At 42.0% G+C, this 19485-nt stretch overlaps 1 protein-coding gene across 1 annotated transcript in view; it reads right to left on the bottom strand.

Annotated features, from left to right (window-relative positions):
* Positions 1 to 18050, bottom strand: part of HNRNPLL (heterogeneous nuclear ribonucleoprotein L like) — a 29796-nt gene extending 11746 nt beyond the window's left edge. Inside the window, exons 1-6 of the mRNA XM_066995497.1 lie at positions 17696 to 18050; positions 9729 to 9847; positions 8287 to 8524; positions 3503 to 3588; positions 1063 to 1159; positions 902 to 974 (exon numbers count right to left, since the gene is read on the bottom strand). Of these exons, the coding sequence (XP_066851598.1) occupies positions 902 to 974; positions 1063 to 1159; positions 3503 to 3588; positions 8287 to 8524; positions 9729 to 9847; positions 17696 to 17902 (820 nt within the window). The 5' untranslated portion in view covers positions 17903 to 18050. The remainder of the gene's footprint in view (positions 1 to 901; positions 975 to 1062; positions 1160 to 3502; positions 3589 to 8286; positions 8525 to 9728; positions 9848 to 17695) is intronic.
* Between the last annotated feature and the right edge of the window lie 1435 nt (positions 18051 to 19485).

Here is a 19485-nt window from a genome sequence, read left to right as displayed (position 1 = left end):
GACAGTATGCCTGTATTAATTATGAATCTCCCTGTTTTAATACTTAAGTATAACTGAGGGGACCTATCTGATATTGCACTGCTCAGTTCCAACTATCTACGGATCAGGACTAAATTTCCCTACTACTAGACAATATTTACACTCTTAAGATTGAACGCAACTCTCATATACAGCAAGTAATAAGAAGATTACAATGTCAATGATATCAACAAGAGAGGTTCTTAATTTTGGAGGTTCTCAATTTTTCAGTTTTAATTTTAAGGGAAATAAGACCATCATACATACAAACTTGAACAGAGTGGGTACAGTCTATCATGTTATTCATCCCATACAAATCTGAAGTACTGAAAAGTGTCCTCCTTTTAAAACTTGTGGTGGTGGTGCATGCAGTATGCAGACAAGGTGAATTGCAAGTCTGAGGTTTTTCAGAGGGTTTGATTTTTTGGTTTGGTTTGGTTTTGCTGATGCCGATGTGGTGCATGATGAAGTGTAGAGTCAGCCTGCTGAAGTCCTCTATCCTTCTTAATGCCTCGTCCAACATAGGGGAAAAGAGTCCTTTCGCAGGAGAAGCAGTGTGCAAGTTTGTAGTTTGTAAGGAATAGTCTGTACCAGGTTTCCTCTCCTCCAAAGAGAGAGAGCTGCTTGGAGAAATGCAAGTCCTTGAGAACTGCGAAGGTGCTTGCAGGTGTGGGCTCCTTGTTGAACTAAGTGGCTCAAGCACACGGCAGTAGGGGGCACTAGGGCTCAGGGTTAATTTCCTGGGTTACAGGTTGGCTTGTGAACACAGCCTTCAGCAGCACTGGCTCGCTTTGAAATGACTATTGCGATACAGCCTGACCACGTATAAAGGAGTGTCATTAGTATAGTCATACATCTACAGCGATAACGTATGAAAACCTACCTCGTCGGCCCAGATACGGTTTAGTGTAGTCCCAACTATCGTTGTCGTTTCTAATGACATTAAGTCGAGTTGGCTGTTCAAATAAAGTAAAAGTGAAAAAGGTTAAGTCTTGATTATAAATATTTTGCGAGTAAAAGTAAGAGAGAAGGTCCAAGCATTACCCTTGCGTATTCAATTTTTAGTGTACAGCATCCTGCATAGATATCTGCTCCATTGAGTGCTGCCTTTGCCTTCTGGGCACAAAAAACTGATTCAAACATGCACATCATGTTAAGGATTTTTTCCCAAGGTGTCTCATCCATGTCCCTTTCTTCTGAAATCGATTTATTTTTGTAGCCTGCAGATAGTTCACTATGACCACACAAGAACTCTAAACGGACTTCAATACAAAGTTACAAAATATACATGGGTTCAACCTATGTTAAGCATCTGTTTTTAATACATAGCAGCATATGATGAGACCATTCCTAAATAACCACTTCATTGTGGATTATACAGATGTAAATTTTGTTGATACTCTGAGTTTATGTTATTTTGAAAAGGACTCTCTGGTGGATTTAGTAAGTTTAGTCAGAGGAGATAGAAGCTACCAACAAGAGAATATTTGAACCACAACCTAAAGGGAAAAATCAAGCTGCATCATTGGGAAAGAGATGGGAATTTGTGGGTGAGAAGGCGTGACTTAAGACAATGCATCCCTTCTCACAGCTAGCATCAGCTAGAGACATGTGGGTAGGGAGTCTAATGAAGTCAGCAGTTCCTTTACAGTGGAAAAAAAAGTGTTTCCTTTTGTTAGCAAAAAGAAACAATCACAGAACCAAAAGGGATGCTCTGAATGAACCAACAGCCATCTTGCATCAACAATACAATAAGCAGATTGCTTTAAATCCACTGCTCAAGGCAGATGCATGTGCCAGGCTCCAACAAGCAGGTTATTTCATATCCTCTGCATACCCCAAGATTAGTTCTATTACTATCAGAAATATGCACGTGAGTCTTGCCTCGTGGAAATCCATGATCTTATACGTATTCAGCAACATACTGCACCAGAAATCCTGAACCCTGCAGCAGACCATTTTGTGCCATCACTTGATATAGTTACTCAAAATCTCACAAGTATTCTGTTTCAATGCCATGTCCCTTGTGTTTTACCATATTCATACAGCCCAACTTCTTCCACTGTGACCTAAGCTCGCAGTGGAATTTATTTATTTATTTTAACTAGCTCAAGTTTGCCAAAGGTTTGAGTGAGAAAAGTTAAGCTTCTCAAGCCTCTAGGAAGTTGTTGGGTGCTGACTAGAACTGTAGCACCACATCTGCAAAAGTGATGAGTACTGCAATTATCACTGAAATTTGAGTAAATTTTGGAACCTTTCAAGCAAGTCCTGTCTTGAAGCCTTGCCTCCTCAACTGTTTATCTATACTGCTACCTATACTTTGCTTACATTTGCAAGGTTGATTTTCTTTTTTTTTTTTTAATAATTGCCAGTTGTTTTTTTGCTTTTAATAAAAGGCATGTTGCAGAATTTAATTTAAAGGGCAGAAATACGGTAGTTTCAGAACACGTGAATTATCCTCCCCACAACTTCCCTAATCTTTCACAGAATAATCCCCCAACTATACAACAAGCCACCTAACCCAAACAATGCTGCTTGCCACAAACTTACCACACTACCATAGGAAGTCAAACTACTATCTGTTAAGATGCATGGTTTAAGTCTTCTACACAGATAAACAGCAATTAATTTGCTTTTATGAAATTCGGGGCAATTCTTTCTGCCTGACAAATCATCAACACAGCCATTAACTAGTCAAGTTCACGTGTTACAGAAATGATCACTAATAAAGCACTGAAATGAGCACCAACAAAGCTTGCCAAATGGGTAGCACCTGAAAACACAGAAGAATACCTGAGATTTCTGTACAATTTTCTCCAAATAGCAGCTACAGAAATGGACGGTAATCAGTCTCTAGGAATAAGTCTTAGAGTTTTATAAACTAAGGCGTAATCATATCAGACTTTGGACTCTGCAAACCACAGAAACACATTAACAAGTCTGAACATTCATTCCATGTACAACTTAATTCTACAAATACAGTAAACAGTAGGATAACAGAGCAGGGAATTTTCTCAACACATGATAAACTGGTTAAGAAGGCCTAAGCTAGTCTCATGCTTCATTAAAATCAAAACAGTAAGACCAGCAGTATATATTAGAACTATTTCAGAAGTTTGAAGAAGTCAAATTACACATCTGCAATCCCTTACCCATTTGTTGAAAATCCATACAGCTAGAAGACATGAAACTTTTCTGCCTAATGAGTTGTCAAATCCATGGCACATTTCATGTGAACAGTTTTTAACCTTAAGGTCACCTATAAACATGGTTATCAAGACCATTGTTGACACATCATTTTCCTATAATGATTACATGTGTAAGTGACACTTTGTCTTATACACGTTAGAAATTACAATGTCATGGGTACAAATTAAAGATTTGTCTCCAAATTACATGGTATTTTTCTGTCACTCTCATGATAAAGCCCCATATGCAGTTGAGAACCTACGAGAAAAAAAAAGTCACACTCAAAAAAGGATATTCAACCATTGCTTGTATTCCATTCCTCTTGAATATCACAATGCGCTGAACTTTCCCAACAGGGTTGCACACAGTATACAAGACATCCTAAGAAAGAAGAAAAAACTGTTTCAGTTAGAGCTAGATTTCAAACGATTTATGTTCACAGAACAATTTCTTGTATTAGCGTGTAAATGACAAAAAGCAAAGAAAAGGCTTGTTAACTTATTTACAATTTTCCCTTTACAATTTATACTTTGACAATTAGCATTTTTATAGGCTGGTGTTGCACAGGCAGTCAAATCTCAAAAACAGGAAAAAACACAAGAAGTACTCATACAAACATTAGTTTAACAAGAAGTATCTTAAATTAAGAGTGCTAAAATGCAATAACTGCATCCATGTTCTGAGCTGGTGCCACCTTTGAATCATGCACTGTAGTAGTTTCACCAAAGCAAACGGAGATAAGATGGCACTTTAGTTACAGCACAGTTCATTTCTTAAAACCTTCACAGCTGAGACTTTGGTTTTGTCACTGCTGGGTTTTAATTGTTCATCTTCAGAAAAGTAACCTAGGGAAGTTCACAGAACAACCTCAGGGAGCTTATCAAAATGAGAATTTCAACCCTATTCACCTAAGTTAAAAGACACTAAGTAGTTGCTGTGTTTCTCCACTTCAGGCAGAGAAGAGTTCGGAGCGAAAGCACTGGATTCATACAAACTCATTGTTAGAGCAATGCTTTCACAAGCATTTCTCTGTGTTAAAAGGAACCAATAAAATTCGAGTCCATTTTCAGCGCAGCAGGAGAACCAAACACTAAGGACAAAAACTTGCCTTACTGCTAACACCTCATAAGCCTGGCTTGATCTGATGCACATTACCTCAAACAACTGTCCATTACACACAATTCAGACATAATGGTACCAGAAACGAGACTCAAGCATGAATTTGGCCAAGAAAAATGCATCTTTTTTAATAGAGTGATTATACACCCATACTCAGAAGCCTGAGGAATAGGCCTTGAGAAGCTAAGAACCTTGGAACCATGGTTTCTTGAAACAATAGACCTGTTAGATCATGTTCAAAGACTTGAGAGCACTGAAGGTTTACTAGACAGCCAGTTTTGTAGTTAATCCTAGCAGGTGAAGGCACTGACATCTCACTGAAAACTCTACCACAATCCATTTTTCCCTTCCTTTCTGTATATCCAAATGAAATTCATTCCAAGAACGTAGTGCACATCCCCAGGTTTATTTGGGGAAAAAGAGAGAGAAGGGAGTAGGTATAGCATTTATTAGCTTCTGCAGAAGAAGATAGCAATTGGGAAGCAAAGGGCAGGGGAGCACGCTGAACTTCTTAAAATAAAACACATACACATAGAAAAAACAACAGAAAAAAGGGTGTCTTATTGCTGGCTACAGTTGCAGTGGCATAACTCCTGGCTCATATAAAGTACCATAAGCCTTAATATATGGGTGTATTGCCACATTAAAAAATAAAATAAATCTGTCCATGCTCAGGGGCCTTGCACCAGACACTCTAGTGACTGTTTTACAGAGCTAAATGAAGCAAGCAAAGGAGATTGTCAACCTTACGTTTTTAAGACAATGGACAGACATCTTTAGAAGGGATTCTAAAAGCTCTAACCCACAAAAATAAAATTTAGGAAACTATTTTATTTTGTAGGCACACTCAATAGCACAAACAGCTGCACTCCATCTCTTCTTGTTTGGGAAAAAAAGTGTCCCAAAGACCTTCCAGCCCCAGAAGACACTAATTTTAGGGCATATGCCTTTCTTTCACAATTCATCTTTCAAAAGATTCTTTCAGAGTTAATTTTAAAAAGTTCTTTCAAACTTTAATCTCTACTCGAAACACCATTTGCATAGTTAGCCAACAGGCACACAGACAGCTTAATTATTATTTTTTTAAATCAGTTACTTCAGATTACCAAATCAACCAAGTAATTCACAAGACAGAGAAACGTGGGATCATATTTCAAATAAAGATTTAACACCCGCATTACCTACGCACTAGAGTATCTTAATCTTAGAGCAACTTAATCTCAAAAGAAGTTCACTGTTAAATTTAAAATGTTCCAACTACCAAGGCATACCACACTTTCCTCATGCAGGTACATAAGTTCTTACTCACCCTCTAAACCTAAGAGGCAAGAACAGAGGTAGAGCTGAACACACTAGTAAAGATTGCAGCAGCATAGGTCACTTTGAGGTCTGTTTGAACAGACAAGTTTGCCTGTTCTTAAACACAAATCCTTGACAAAGGTCTGCCCACGTGGAAGTAAATTAGGAAACAGAACTTCAAAGAACTATATATGGCACCTCTTGGACACAAACATTCTCAAAACACACCCTCCCGTCCATCCAACAAGGAGTGAAAAGCAATTAGGAATTAAATACAGTTAACCTGCCTTTCTTTCCTTCCCTGCCATACGCCTTTAAAAATAAAAATAATAAAATAAATCTGCTAGAAAAGCAGCAAGTCATAATTATAGTGGCTGGAATAAACAGCAGCAAAATTGGAGAACAATTTAGCTTCTTCCACAAGATGCCCTTGAGCAGACTAATTTCTCTGCAAACAACGTATGTTGTTTTGAAGGAGAAGCTCTTAAGAACTATTGAGCAGTTTGTTGTCATTATTTAGACTTGCCACTTAAAACTGGTCACAATATTTCATCTGTATCTTCTAACTATCATAGAATCGTATACAGTAATCTGTAGAAGAGTTCAAACTTAGGATAGAAGAATGTAGAATAAAAAGGTGGTGTTCGGCTTTTTTTTTTTTTTTCTCTCCAATAATGCAGACTTTGCCACTTTGCCTGAGGCATTTTGAAGTAACTGGAGCACCTACCTCCAGCAGGGCTGGAGCACCTCTCCTATGAAGACAGGCTGAGGGAGATGGGGTTGTTCAGCCTGCAGAAGAGAAGGCTCCAAGGAAACCGTTTAATGGCCTTCCAGTACCTAAAGGGGGCCTACCAGGAATCTGGGGAGGGACTCTGTCAGTGAGTACAGTGATAGGACAAGGGGCAATCATTTTAAACTACAAGAGGGTAGATTTAGATTAGACATTAGGAAGAAATTCTTTACTCAGAGGGTGGTGAGGCGCTGGCACAGGTTGCCCAGAGCAACCGTGGATGCCCCATCCCTTGAAGGTGCTCAAGACCAGGTCCGATGGGGCTTTGGGCAACGTGGTCTGGTGGCAGGTGTCCCTGCCCATGGCAGGGGGGTTGGAACTGGATGGTCTTTAAGGTGCCTTCCAAGCCAAACTACTCTGTGATTCTACAAAATTGCTCTTCCCAGTGGCTATGATTCAACTAGTCTGCACTATCTTTGATGAGCTCTGGTGCTTGTAATTAATTTTGGAAATCTGTCTGCTTCTAGTGCTCATTGGTATACTCTGGACAGTCAGGAAGAAAAATAAAGTGGCTTTTTTTGTTGTTTGTTTTTCTTTGTAAGGAGCTGCTGGGCTAGAGGCTTCACACTCAGAATTTCCATGAAACTCCCCTAGCCAAGACTGATGTTTCTGCTTCCACAGTTTACTCAAGCATCTACATTGAGTTCAGCTGTTTTTACAAACCAAGTTTAAAAAGCATGAATGAAACAGTTTCCAAAATCTGTTTTACAGTCACGTGCAAAGAGTAACTCAATTTACTCAATGGATTTGTTCACACAGCTCAAAGCAGGTATATTTTTAAAACCTCATGAAAATGCAATTCATACCTTGTCATGCTCTTCTATATATAAAAATGATGGAAAAAAGAAAAGTCATCATGTGCTAATGAATCAAAGGCCAAAAACGTATCTAAGTTCATAACAAAACAAAGCAAAAAGCATGATATGGAACTGATTGTTTGTAATTACGTAATTCCAGGAATGCTAAGCTTCGATCTGCTAATATATTAATGGCACATAAAGCAGAATTTAACACTTAAAGTTACACAGTTCCACACAACTGCAGCACTATCCTATATCTATACATTTCTCTAAGAACAAGTAACTTATGCCTATATCACAGTGTAACAAGTCTGCTTTAAGCAGCCTTTTTTTTCCCCTGAAGTATTCCTATGCAATTCAACAGAGGATATAAATTGCTATGAAAAAGATAAGCAGACATTCAATGCACAAGAAAATATGAATCATTAAATACTAGCAAAAAGTATCTATCACAAAAACCCACCTAAGTCTGCCATAAACAGATGGCAATAAATTAGGATGCAACTGTATATATAGCATGACTAGAAAAACTGAAAAATAAAATGTATCAGCCCCCAAAAAAGTGAGGAAGATTCCACCAAACTGTAGCTGATCATCAGTAGATCAAGGCTTCAATTTCAAAAAAAAAAAAAAAAACAAAAAACACCACTTAAGAATGAATAGCTGCAGTAAAATAACCTTCCTTACTGGAAAAACGACTTGCTGTTTAAACATACCCGCCTCAGGGCCTAAAAGCTAAACAACATGCCTGATGTTATGGCAACACATTTGGAAATATTTCTGAAGTATGAAGCAACTTAAACATTTCAAAATCTTGACCACTGGAGTCTTTAAATGTATTGCAAAATATCTGTGCAACAGAACTGAATCATGTCAAAAAAAAACCACACACTTTTTTCCTCAGAATCTGCACGTTACTTATGTGAAGACGATGTAAACATTTGGTAGGCGACTATAATTCCTGACTCTGTTTGACAGTGTAGAATTTTAATAAATAGAACATAGTGGAAATAATAGATTGTTGCTCAACAGCCTTTTATTATTAAAATAATAATAATAACAACAACATACCACTGTAATTGGGTAGAGAGGATTCTGAATTGACAACAGGAGAACTTTATTTCCACCAGATGGATCATCTGTGTTCCCTGGCCGAGTAATCCTCTTACTTGTCGAATAGTTGAAAAAGGCTTGCTGTCCAGCAATGTATACAGGTTCATCTGCTGCAAACGTTACACATTTCTTGGCGCTTTCTATGTTTTCAAACTCCACCAGAGCCTGGCGCTTAAATGGCATCATCATGACGTAACTGGTAAGAGAAACATTATTGTAAATTCTCTCATATGCTTACTCTGAAATCCAGTAACTGTCACAGGTAATTTTGTTTTTCTGAAGAAGTCTAAACTAGGACATAAAAGGAAGCTAGGTCTCCCTTTCGCAAACCAGGTCACACAATTCTACAGCACTCACATAAAACTAAGAAATGCATCCATTAGAAAAATAAGTAACGAGCAGTTGTTTTCCTGAAAACATTTAATACATATGAATGTTCAACCAATACGATGACTAAGTAATCATTTACTAGAACTACAATGTCTTTAATTTTGTTAAAGCCATTTATAACGTAAAGTATCAAAGTAAATGCAAATTACAAAAAACATTCAAACCTGATACACAAAAGTAAACATCTTTGTTACTACAAAATTAAAAATAGATTTTTTTCTGACACAAAACTACCTTAGAAGAAACTAACAGAACCAAACAGTTAACTGAATTAATATACTGACAAACCCAAGAGACTTTTTCAGCGGATTTAGTTTTTTGAAAAGTAAATTTCTCAGCCTAAAGCATACCTATCTGTATCCCTTAAAAAGCTCGTGCTCATTTTGTTTATTTATTTTAAGATATTGATAGAAGCATAATTCAGTTATTTAAATATTTAGGCAGCAAAAAATACCACTGTACTATTTACAAAACCTTACATCACTTCAATACGGACATTTAATTGAAAAGAAATGCACGCTTCCAAAATGAAGCACTCAGGATAAGCTGGCTCTACCAATTCACCTTTACTGTTTTGCTCACGGATGAAGAACGTTTAGGCTATATAACCTTTGAACACTGAAGGGACTATCGTAAGCACACCTCCCATACAAAGCCTGTGGAAAAAAAACTCATCTGCTTTGTGGCACATCCTTATCCCTGGTATAATCATTTATGTCAAGACAGCCACTCTCGTGCTATTCTGCGGTTCTGTTACAGCTCATACTTCAGGCTAGGATTAGCTGTGCTCCTGAGGTCTGACAGCAGACGCTAGAACATGCATTGTATGCTTAACCAGACTTTTGTGTGGAAAAAGAGAATCTTTATACAGCTAAAAAATTGTTACGCTTTACTACCAACTAAATTCTGGATTCAAAGAGGCCATTGTAAGATATTTAAAGAGATCTAAGTGACTTTTAAGTCGTTCTTTCAGCTCGTCCAGGGACATGACTTTACACTGTTTGACCTACCATATGGTTCCAAACTTTTCAAGAGCTTCCACAAGATCTGCTTCCACAACGGATTCACACAGCCCTCGGACATGGACGACAGGAGAAACAGAGACTTTGTGATGACTTCCCCCTGCATCCTAGCAACAACAGAACAACGACATTTAAAATTCAATACAGAACGAGGAACACTGCTGTCATTAACTAAAATTGTTCGGCAGACACAACGCCGGGTCCAGAAGCAGGCATCTAAATGTATAATCCAAGCGTACTTTAAACAATTCTACTTTTCTTTCCAAACAGACTGGGAAGTTTAGTTGCTGAAGTCTACTCAAAATAAAGTTCTTTGCAGATTTAATTAACAGGCAAGATTTTTCTAATATGAAACAAATATACTAAAAAAATATAAATATAAACAAATATACTAAAACTCGGTTGAATTGAAGGTCTTTCACCCCATTTCTTCAAAACAGAAAAAGATGCTCGGACATGCACAACAGAAAATATTTCTGACACACTTCCTGTTTGTTTATGCCAATGTTTGTTTGAGACAAGTCTTGTTTCCAGAGGGGGAAAAACAATTAAGCAAGAACAAATAGGGGCCAGCAGTAAACTGAATCAAAATTGGTTATTTTCCTAATATATGCAGAGCTGCACCCCACAATGCAAGAAAATGCCCACTCAGTCCTACACTTGAAATAGACCAGAAAAAACTCCCTTCCAATTCCAAATGCTCTTCATACATGCTTTTAAAAGACTCTCAGCTTCGGCACATATGGGCACTTCCCTTCTTTTCACCACAAGTCTGACTATCATTAATATATGCAGCCACTGCACATCAGCACACAGAATCCCCACTCCAAACACTTCTCAGAGCTAGTGCTAAAACAGCTTCAGATTCAGTTCTGCGTGACCAAAGAATTTGGATTGCCATCAACTCATCTTTCCATGGGAACCCTGAAGGAGGGCGGAAATGCACCTTATTTATTCTAAGCCAAGGGAAAAAAAAAGAATGAAATAATGCTGGCCAATAAAAGAAGGATTAGACGTAATAAAGACCACTTGAATTAGACTGTACTTAGCAACACTCAGGTTTAACACAGGTAAAGGCAGTGTCTAGTTCTTGTACTGAAATTTAGCAACAACGTCGATGTGTTTGACCTAAGAAGCAAGTCTTGCTGATTTTTCGCTATTTTTAGGAGGAAGTATAGCATCTTCTGGAACTACAGAGATTCCCATCTGCAGCCCAAAGGAGTTTTCAGCTCCAGTAATTAGGTAACCGCAATGATTGCCACTACTGCTACAGACATTCCTCTCTTGCCTATCTTTTTGTACTAGAGGGTCAAGGAAACAACACGTCCCAGGTAACTACAAACTGAATCTCGTGCATTTAATTCCTGTGTTCCACACACAGCCCTCCCAAAGCAATTATGTATTCTTTTCTTTCAATCAAGAATTTGATCATCCTTTGTGAGCCGTAAGCCAGGACTTGGGACTTTGTCAGAACAACCTGGTGCACGATTTTTAAGCTTAATTTACATTCTAGTCATCTGCGCTATGAAAGCATTTCAAGTAGCAACACATTTCTTTGAATAAGAGCTGTGACAACTGTGGGAAAACACGACTGGTGATATTTACCTAAGATACCACATATCCCGAATTAACCAGCTGAGATCTATTACCAGTAACAGCGCTCAAGTTAGTCATAAAAACGTAATACTTCGAACTGCAGGTACTGAGATTACTGTAGAAAGAACAGTTATTTTTATTTTCAGCTTCTCTCTTCTTTACCCACACACGCTTTTCTAAGCTGAAAGAAGCACCTACGGAAACCTTCAAGAGAAAACACTAATTACCAGTTTTTCCTGCAAAGTCTAGTACTCTAAGATGTTAAGATAGCAGGCAGCTTTGCTTTATTTAGAAGTTACTAAATCAATTATTCATTGCCCTGCATACTTATTACTGTATCAAGATCCTGGTTGACACTATACTTTTTTTCCCCCTTTTGCTTCTTCTTTTAATATCTTCAAGAAATCTCACCTAAAAATATTTCTCTATCTATCAGATGTAAGTATAAGCAATGGTTTTCGCACCAAAACAGAGACTAACTAAAGCAGCTACCTTACTTAATTAGCACCCACATAAAGTCAAGCTTTTGAAAGAACACTCCCTGATGGAAAGTTGTCTCCATCCTTCTCAGTTCAACTTCTGCTCTAGTTCATGTTTCTGTCATGCATTTTCCTTTGTATTTTTATTTATTAGCGGCCATTTAGATTTGCCTACTCAAAATAAAAAGCTTTCTACTATTAGTAGAAATACTCACTTTTATACTTTTATCTCTGAATCCACTACACCTGAGTTATATGCACGTGTACAGGCACCCACCGTACTTCAAATGGAACTATTCTCAGAACCATCAGCAAATACAAATTCTGCTTCCTTTTATAGTTATGACAGAAATTTGGCTTAGAAATCCAAGTGTTTTCTCCTGTAACACCATACACAGTGCATGCTTTAGTAGGATATTTAGCAAGAATAAGTCATAACACTGCTGCTATTGTAGTAACACACAGAAGCATGAGAAGCATGAAGTAAAAAAACAACAGTGAAATCTCAGTAATTTGCCATGAAATTAAGAGCTTGTCTACATAACATTTCTCTATAAATGTCACTGTCTCATTTCAGAAACACAGATAAAACCAGTAAAGGTACAATTGGACAAAGCAGAAGGCCTCTGCTTTACTCAAGATAGCTTCTAACCAGAAGCAATAAACAGCAGCACGAGAACTGAGCACAAGTCATTCCTAAGCCAGGAAGCCACAAACTAACGCTCACAGAGCTTATTGCTGAACGACACAAACATGTGCCACAGGCATATGTTTGAGCACAAAAAAGTATTCACGAAGGGCAGACATACATATTATCGTCAAACAAGTTTTGTAGCTACCAAGCTGCAGTATCGAGCAAATCTAGAACACTCCTTGATTTCCTCTAAAAGGAGAAATCAAACCACGAGACCACATGAAAAAGCGAATGTGTCTGTCAGTGTAAAGTGTCTTCACAGCTAAGGTCAGAACGTATACAAATCATCCAGCTGACGGCCACCATTTCTTCCCGCAGATGAAAAACACAGGATCTTGACCAAGATCTCACAGCCACCGTATCTTGAGACCTGTGTGTGCGCTACAGTTGGCACAGAGATAAAGGTTACATCAAAGCATCTGCTCACGTACAGATTAACCAACACCGGTATTTCTCTGCTTACAAAGCGGGCTTTCAGCAACTCCATCTCCCACGATGGCACAGAAACCCCATGCTGAACTCCAACGTGACGCTTGCCCTGCACCAAAGCCAGGAGAACAGATTAGCTAACGTTACTGCTGCACTCACTAAATATACATTGCCTAAGGGATCTTTTGAAAGCTCAATAACAACTCTTGAAGAATCATTAGCTGGGCAGACAACGTAGTTATTAAATAGAGAATGGAAACAGACTTCCTTTCTAAGTGCTCAAGACCAGTAAGATGACCAGAAAAGGTACCTCAAGAAAGAGGCCATCAACTTAAAAACGCGTAACATTGAAACTGAGCTTCCAGAGATGAGGCATGAAGGAAAGTGCTGCCATAACTTCATCACACTCGTGCTTGGTTACTTCACATACATATGACCGCAACGGAAACAGCTCCGAAGAAGAACCGTAGCATTTTAACTTCCTTTCTTTACTCACCTACATATTTTTAGGCAACATTTTAAAAATATATCAGTGGTTTCTTGCTAACAAACTATTTGCTGTTCAGAAAAGGAAGAAAAAAATAGAAGAAAATCATAAAGGGTTCCAGTTGTATGGGGTCTCTCTTGCTCACCAATTCCTGATCAGAGAATTTTTCACTGTTTGCACAGAAATCCGTTCTTCATCCCTTCCCCAGACACTTTCTAGTCAATATATTCACCTGCCTTCCTATTACCTTTTTGGACTTCTGCTCCTTGGCTGTTTCTCTGCTTACCTCTTCCATCTCTTTCTCTTTACTGCAAAAGGATGACACTCTCCTTCACATCAAGGTACCTAAATACGCCATTACTTTGTTTCCTACCATTCAGACTATCGTAGGCACTCACAACTTCTTCCTCTCACTACATCCTTCTTAAGTGCTCTGAAACTGCTTTAGTAAATATGACAGAATTGGGGGCAGCCAAAAAATAGTTATTTTGTATGCATGAGCCTAAAACATCATTAACGCCTAGCTACGGACAGAGCTGCATCCAAACGATGTTAGGAGTAGTTAGAATTGCTGTGCTATAAAGGCAAAGTGAAGGTACACAACACATTCCCCAATTATTTCAGCTCTACCCACTGGGACTTGCCTGACAGAGGACGAAAGGCTTCCATGAGCAGATACGCACTATTTCCTGCACATTCTTCAACTACTAGTTGTACTACCTGAAGATAGCATTACTTAAAGCCGTTCGCAACATCGTATCATCCCTGCTGATCACACCTCCCTGACTTCAGCACTTCTGTCTCTTCCCTGCAGAGGTACAAGAGAAACCTCTCCCCACACCACCTGGAATTCCTGTAGCTTTGCAGTGACAACAGTATTCCCAGTACACAGCGAATTAAGACAGTGTCTCAGAAGAACCAAGCAAACCGGACAAAGTTAAGGTTCGTTGAAGGAAAAGAATATACCAGTTTTGTATATCCTGGTGGTTTTCGTTTGTTTGTTTGCTTGTTTGGATGGTTGGTTTTAGATTATTGGTTGGTTGGTGGGGAGAGGGGGAAAAGCAGGGGAGATAAAGTGGTTAAGTTTAGTCACAATCCATATACTAGAAGGCTACCTGGCAATCTTAGTTTCGTTTTAGATGTGGAGTTTGGGAATATTTAATTTCTCTTGTTTAATACATAGCTCCTTCTAGCACTCCCTACCATGGCATCCCTTCAGTGATTGCAAACACTACAGAGCACAATACCTGCACTCGAACCCCTTTTACAAATTCTGAATCATTATTTTCCTCTCTGTTCAGCACAATCCAAATACGTCTTCTCCAAAAATAAAATAAAAGTCGAGCATCATCAGGCGATGATTACCAGTAATAAATACCCGAAGTGCTGGAAGACAAAGAGGAACTAGCCTGAAGGCAATAGTCACTTTTCTGATGGAGGACAAAGGAAGGAGGATGATTTATACTTAGACGGCTCCATAACAGATTTCTAGAATGTATTTCATTTAAGATATATTGATGCATGAACAAGTTACCACAAAACAGGACAAGATCTGAACTCTTTGCCATCTAGCTACTGTTACTGCAACTGCCTGTGACAGGCATGAAGCAATTTACTTTTGAGGTGAGCTGGTTTCCATTTACTGCAAGGCGAGAGCGAGCATTGCACATAGGAAGTTACAGCAGAGCAGCTGAGACGTTGCAAGTTCACATCCCTATCTAACCTTGCAGTAACCTGTTCTTGCATGCTTTGATACCACATCCCACTTCCCCAAATGTAAGAACAAGGATACTAAATCCTCCTTACTTCACAGAAACATTTAAGAATAGTTACGTCAGAGAGGATGAGGCGGGTGGATACTACAGAAAAAATAGGTTACATAAAAGCAACGTTAATCAAGAAAAGACGTTTAAGGTACAGAGAGTGGATGGAGCTGAAAGGCCCTCTAAGCACCTTCAAAAGCAGCTCCTCAGGGCACCCATTTGCAAAAATACAGAACTTAGAGGCCTGAAGGGCTTACTCAGCCTGATGAAACAATCACAGAGGAACAGGGAAACGCCATGACAATAAATGTAGCCTGCCAAAGGGAACACTAGAAAGGTTCTACCACAAAACAGCCTTTATTCTAGGAGATACACACTGAGGCAGACTTCTAACCGCTCTTTCTACCCGTCATCCATTTTCCCCTTACTCCCTGCTAGTTCCCCACTCCCTATAGTTCTTCCTACCTTATCTTCACTTACTCTTTTTCTGCTCTTCTGAGCAACCCAGCATACCTGCACTTCTTCCCCTTCTCAACATACCGCCATCTCAGGCCTTCACCCTGAACCAGAGATAACTTTTACGTGCTAAGAACATTTCTCTGGGTCAGAAACGAAGATGATATGCCTTGGGAGAAAAAAAAAAAAAAATCCATTTCCTGCATTTTTTAAATCAGTGAAAAAGCTAAAATTCACGTGAATTAACTCGAATGAGTAGATACTGACGTTTTCCTCTCACAAGCCCCAGACAAAACTACTAATAAAAGCATGCAGCCGTCCATTTTTCACGTATCCTCTTGATGTTACAGCTTGCTCCTAAGAACCTAGTTCGATCTCTATCATCAAGACAACTGGTGCCTCTCCAATACTGCAGCTGTCAATACGGCTTTGCCAGCAAACCATTAGAGAGCATTAGGAGAACAAGAATCAGCAACTACACGCTTCCTTCAGGCACGCTGCAACTGACACAACACGCTGCCTAAAAGTCCTCATGTTCTAGGCTTCCTACATGCTTGTTTCTGTTTCTTTGCTCATGAGACTCAGTACTTGCTGTTCTTGAAATCCAAAATATAAAGCTAGACATACTCTGTACTTGTGCAACCTAAAGGGGCATGGCTGTGTGTCCTGTGCATTAACTGGGATAAACTGATACTAAGATCAATATGAAGACAATCAAAGCAAGACCCCAAAATGAAGGAAAGAAAAGAGTAGTAACTAGCTGATTTCATAAAATACTGAAGAAGAAACGCAACAGCAGTACCTTGATCCTACTTGAAACATTCTGTGATGTCCAGCTCTCCTATACGAGAAAACTTCAAGATAATTTAAGCAAGCATATGGATTTAACTTTGAAGCAGCCTAGCAGCCTCTATGACAGGGCACATTGCTAAGGCTTCACTGCAACAGAGCTGATTCTCTGTGACAAGAAATCATAGACTTTAAATTATTCTCTCAAATGGTGCAACTTTGCGGCAGCGTACCAGGGAACTCTTCTACTAACCCAGCAGAGAGATGATCAACAGCAAAGACACTCTCATTAATTTACCCTGGTGTTCAGCAAGTTCATTTTATCAAATCATGAAACAGAAGTACTCTAAATTTCCAGGTCTGCCACTAAACCAATGCTTCCTTGATCTTGCTTTTTCAAGTAGGAAACAGAAAGTGCCATCAAGAAGAAGAAATGCTTAGCAGCATCTGGCCAATTAGTGAAGTAAGAAACCAAAGGGTAGACACAAAAATGGTGTTAGCCCAAACTGGTGGATCGGAGACTATCCTGATACTTAGGTAAAAATTCGGGAAGAATGTAGCAAAAAAGTACAGTGAGCTAACGTGTTCATGGCCGGGGGTGGGGAGAAAGTAGAGGAACAAGCAGATTTAGAAAGGCGACAGTCACTTACGATCAGCCTCGCTGCCGTGTGCTGCCAGACAATAAGGTAAAACAGAAGGCTGAAAGAAACCCTCTGCCTCGCTTTCTTCCCCCGCCGTCCGTTTCTATAGTTACACCCAGCAACAGGGCGAGCACAAAACTTGCAATGGCAATATCCCAAAAGGCAACAACAACAAGCTGCCCACGGCACGGAGGCAAGCCTCGGACTGTTAAAAAAAAAAAAAAAAAAAAAAAAAAAAAGCCCAAATCGCGCCGGGCTGGCGGACTCCCAGCGAGCTCAGGGCCCTTCCTTTCCCTCGAGCTGCGCCTCATGGGGGGAAAAGCGGAGCCCCCCCCCGTTATAACCCCCACGGATTTACTGGGGGGAAAAACCGGCGGGCATCCAGCAGGGAGACCCTCAGTGGAAACGAGGGGCGACAGGGTTTGGGGAGGGGGTTATTTGGAAGGGGGGGGTTATATTTTGGGGAGGAGGGGTATATTTTGGGGAGGAGGGGTCAGGAGCCTTTCCTCCCCCCCCCAGAAAAGAAAAAGACCCTCACCCCTCTCAGAACGAGACCCCCCCCCCAGAGGGACCCTCGCCCCCCCCCCCCCGTTCTCCTGAGGGAAGCCGCCCCCTCCTCACCCCGCCCGAGAAGCCGCCCCCCCGCGGCGGGGGGGCCTTGTCCCGCCGGCTCTCGCCCTCCTCGGCTCCGCTGTACTCGATCTCCCCTTCCTCGGCGGCGGCCGCGGCGGCGGCGGCGCTGGGCTTCAGCCGCTTGGCCTGGCTCTCGTAGGCGCCGTCCTCCTCCTCCTCCTCCTCGTACCGCTCCCCGGACGACGGGGACGACATGGCGGGGGGGGGGGGGGGGGGGGGGGGGGGGGGGGGGGGGGAGGGAGACGAGGGCCGGTCGGCGGCGGAGGGCGCGCACACGGCGGGCGGGAGGAGCGGGGACGGGAGCGGCGCCTCACGGCGGCGGCGGCGCCCGCGAGAGATGCTCCGCGCTCCGTCCCCCCCACACACCCCCTCCCCGCCCCGGCAGCGGGTCACGCCCCCCCGCCGGCTACCGGCGCGGCGATTGGCTCCGAGTCGGGGCGGGAGCGAGTATACCGCTGTTATTGGCTAGCAGGTACGCCCATCGCCCCTCACCGCCGCTGCGATTGGAGGGTGGTTACGCCCGTCAGCGCGCCGCGAGGTCCTCGGTACCGCCCTCCCCCCTCCCGTCTCCTGCGCTCTTTGATGTCTGAGGGCTCGGGAACGGCGGTGGGCGGGGGGAGCGCGAGGCGGCCCCAACGGGCGGCCCCAACGGGCGGCCCCAACGGCTCCTCAGCGCCCGGCCCCTCGCGCGGCCGCTGCCTTTGTCTCATGCCCGGCGGCTCCGAGCGATAAAGGGCACGCTGCGGGAGCTGGCGAGAGCCGCCCGCTGCCCCCGCTGAAGGGCAGGAGAGCCCGTGTCTCTCTGTCCCCAGCCCCGGGACGGCGGCGGCGAGCGGCAAGGTCACTGAGAGACATGGACGGGAGCTGAGGCTGCTGCAGGTGGCTCCATGCCCGGCACCCAGCCTCCTCCTGAGGAAAGGGAGCACGTGTGGCTGCCACAGGGGGCTGGCGTGGCCCCGTGTTCGCAGAATCACAGAATCGATCACAGAAAACCTCCCAGATCATCTGGTCCAACCACCCCCTACCACCAGTGTCACCCACTAAAAAACATGTCCTTAAGCACCACGTCCAGCCTTTCCTTGAACACCCCCAGGAACGGTGACTTCACCGCCTCCCTCGGCAACCTGTTCTAATGTGTATTTCTGAGAAGAAATGTCTCCTCATTTCCAACCTAAACCTCCCCTGGCACAACTTGAGGCCATTCCCTCTAGTCCTATCGCTAGTTACCTGTGAGAAGAGGCCGACCCCCAGCTCCCCACGCCTTCCTTTCAGGTGAAGAGCAACGCTTCACTGAGCACCCACCTGTGGGCTCTGTGGGCATGGAGGGCTGCCTGCACACTCGCTGTGACCCCCCAGGGCTCTGTCACTGGCACTACGCCTTGTGACAGGGCCGACGTGTGCTCGTGGCACAGCACACCTCACCCGGGCGATGCCAACAGGAGATGGGTTTCTTCTTCAGCGAGGTGCTGCTGACGGTGTCTCGCAGCCCACGCCTGCCTGTTGCGGTACCCATCTTCCTCCTGGAGGAAGGCTCTCGATGGTAGAAGTGCCTCACGGTACTTTCTGGCTGAAGCAGATCGCGCTGCTGCGGCTGCCAGGCCCAGGTGGATGTGGCTGAAAGTAGGTTAATGGAGAACGGGCACAGGGTTGTGCGAGTAATGGGTTTCGCAGTTCAGCAGCCAAGTAAGAGCAAAGGAAGTGATTCAGAAGATGGCCAAAATAAATGTTATTCTTTTCTTCTTGTTTAGGTGAGGGGAAAAATAATAAAAATAAAAAAT

Source organism: Anser cygnoides, chromosome 3, assembly GCF_040182565.1.
Source record: "Anser cygnoides isolate HZ-2024a breed goose chromosome 3, Taihu_goose_T2T_genome, whole genome shotgun sequence".
Lineage (NCBI taxonomy): Eukaryota > Metazoa > Chordata > Aves > Anseriformes > Anatidae > Anser > Anser cygnoides.
Note: the sequence above shows the minus strand (reverse complement) of the source record. Positions and strands in the feature narration are given on the sequence as shown.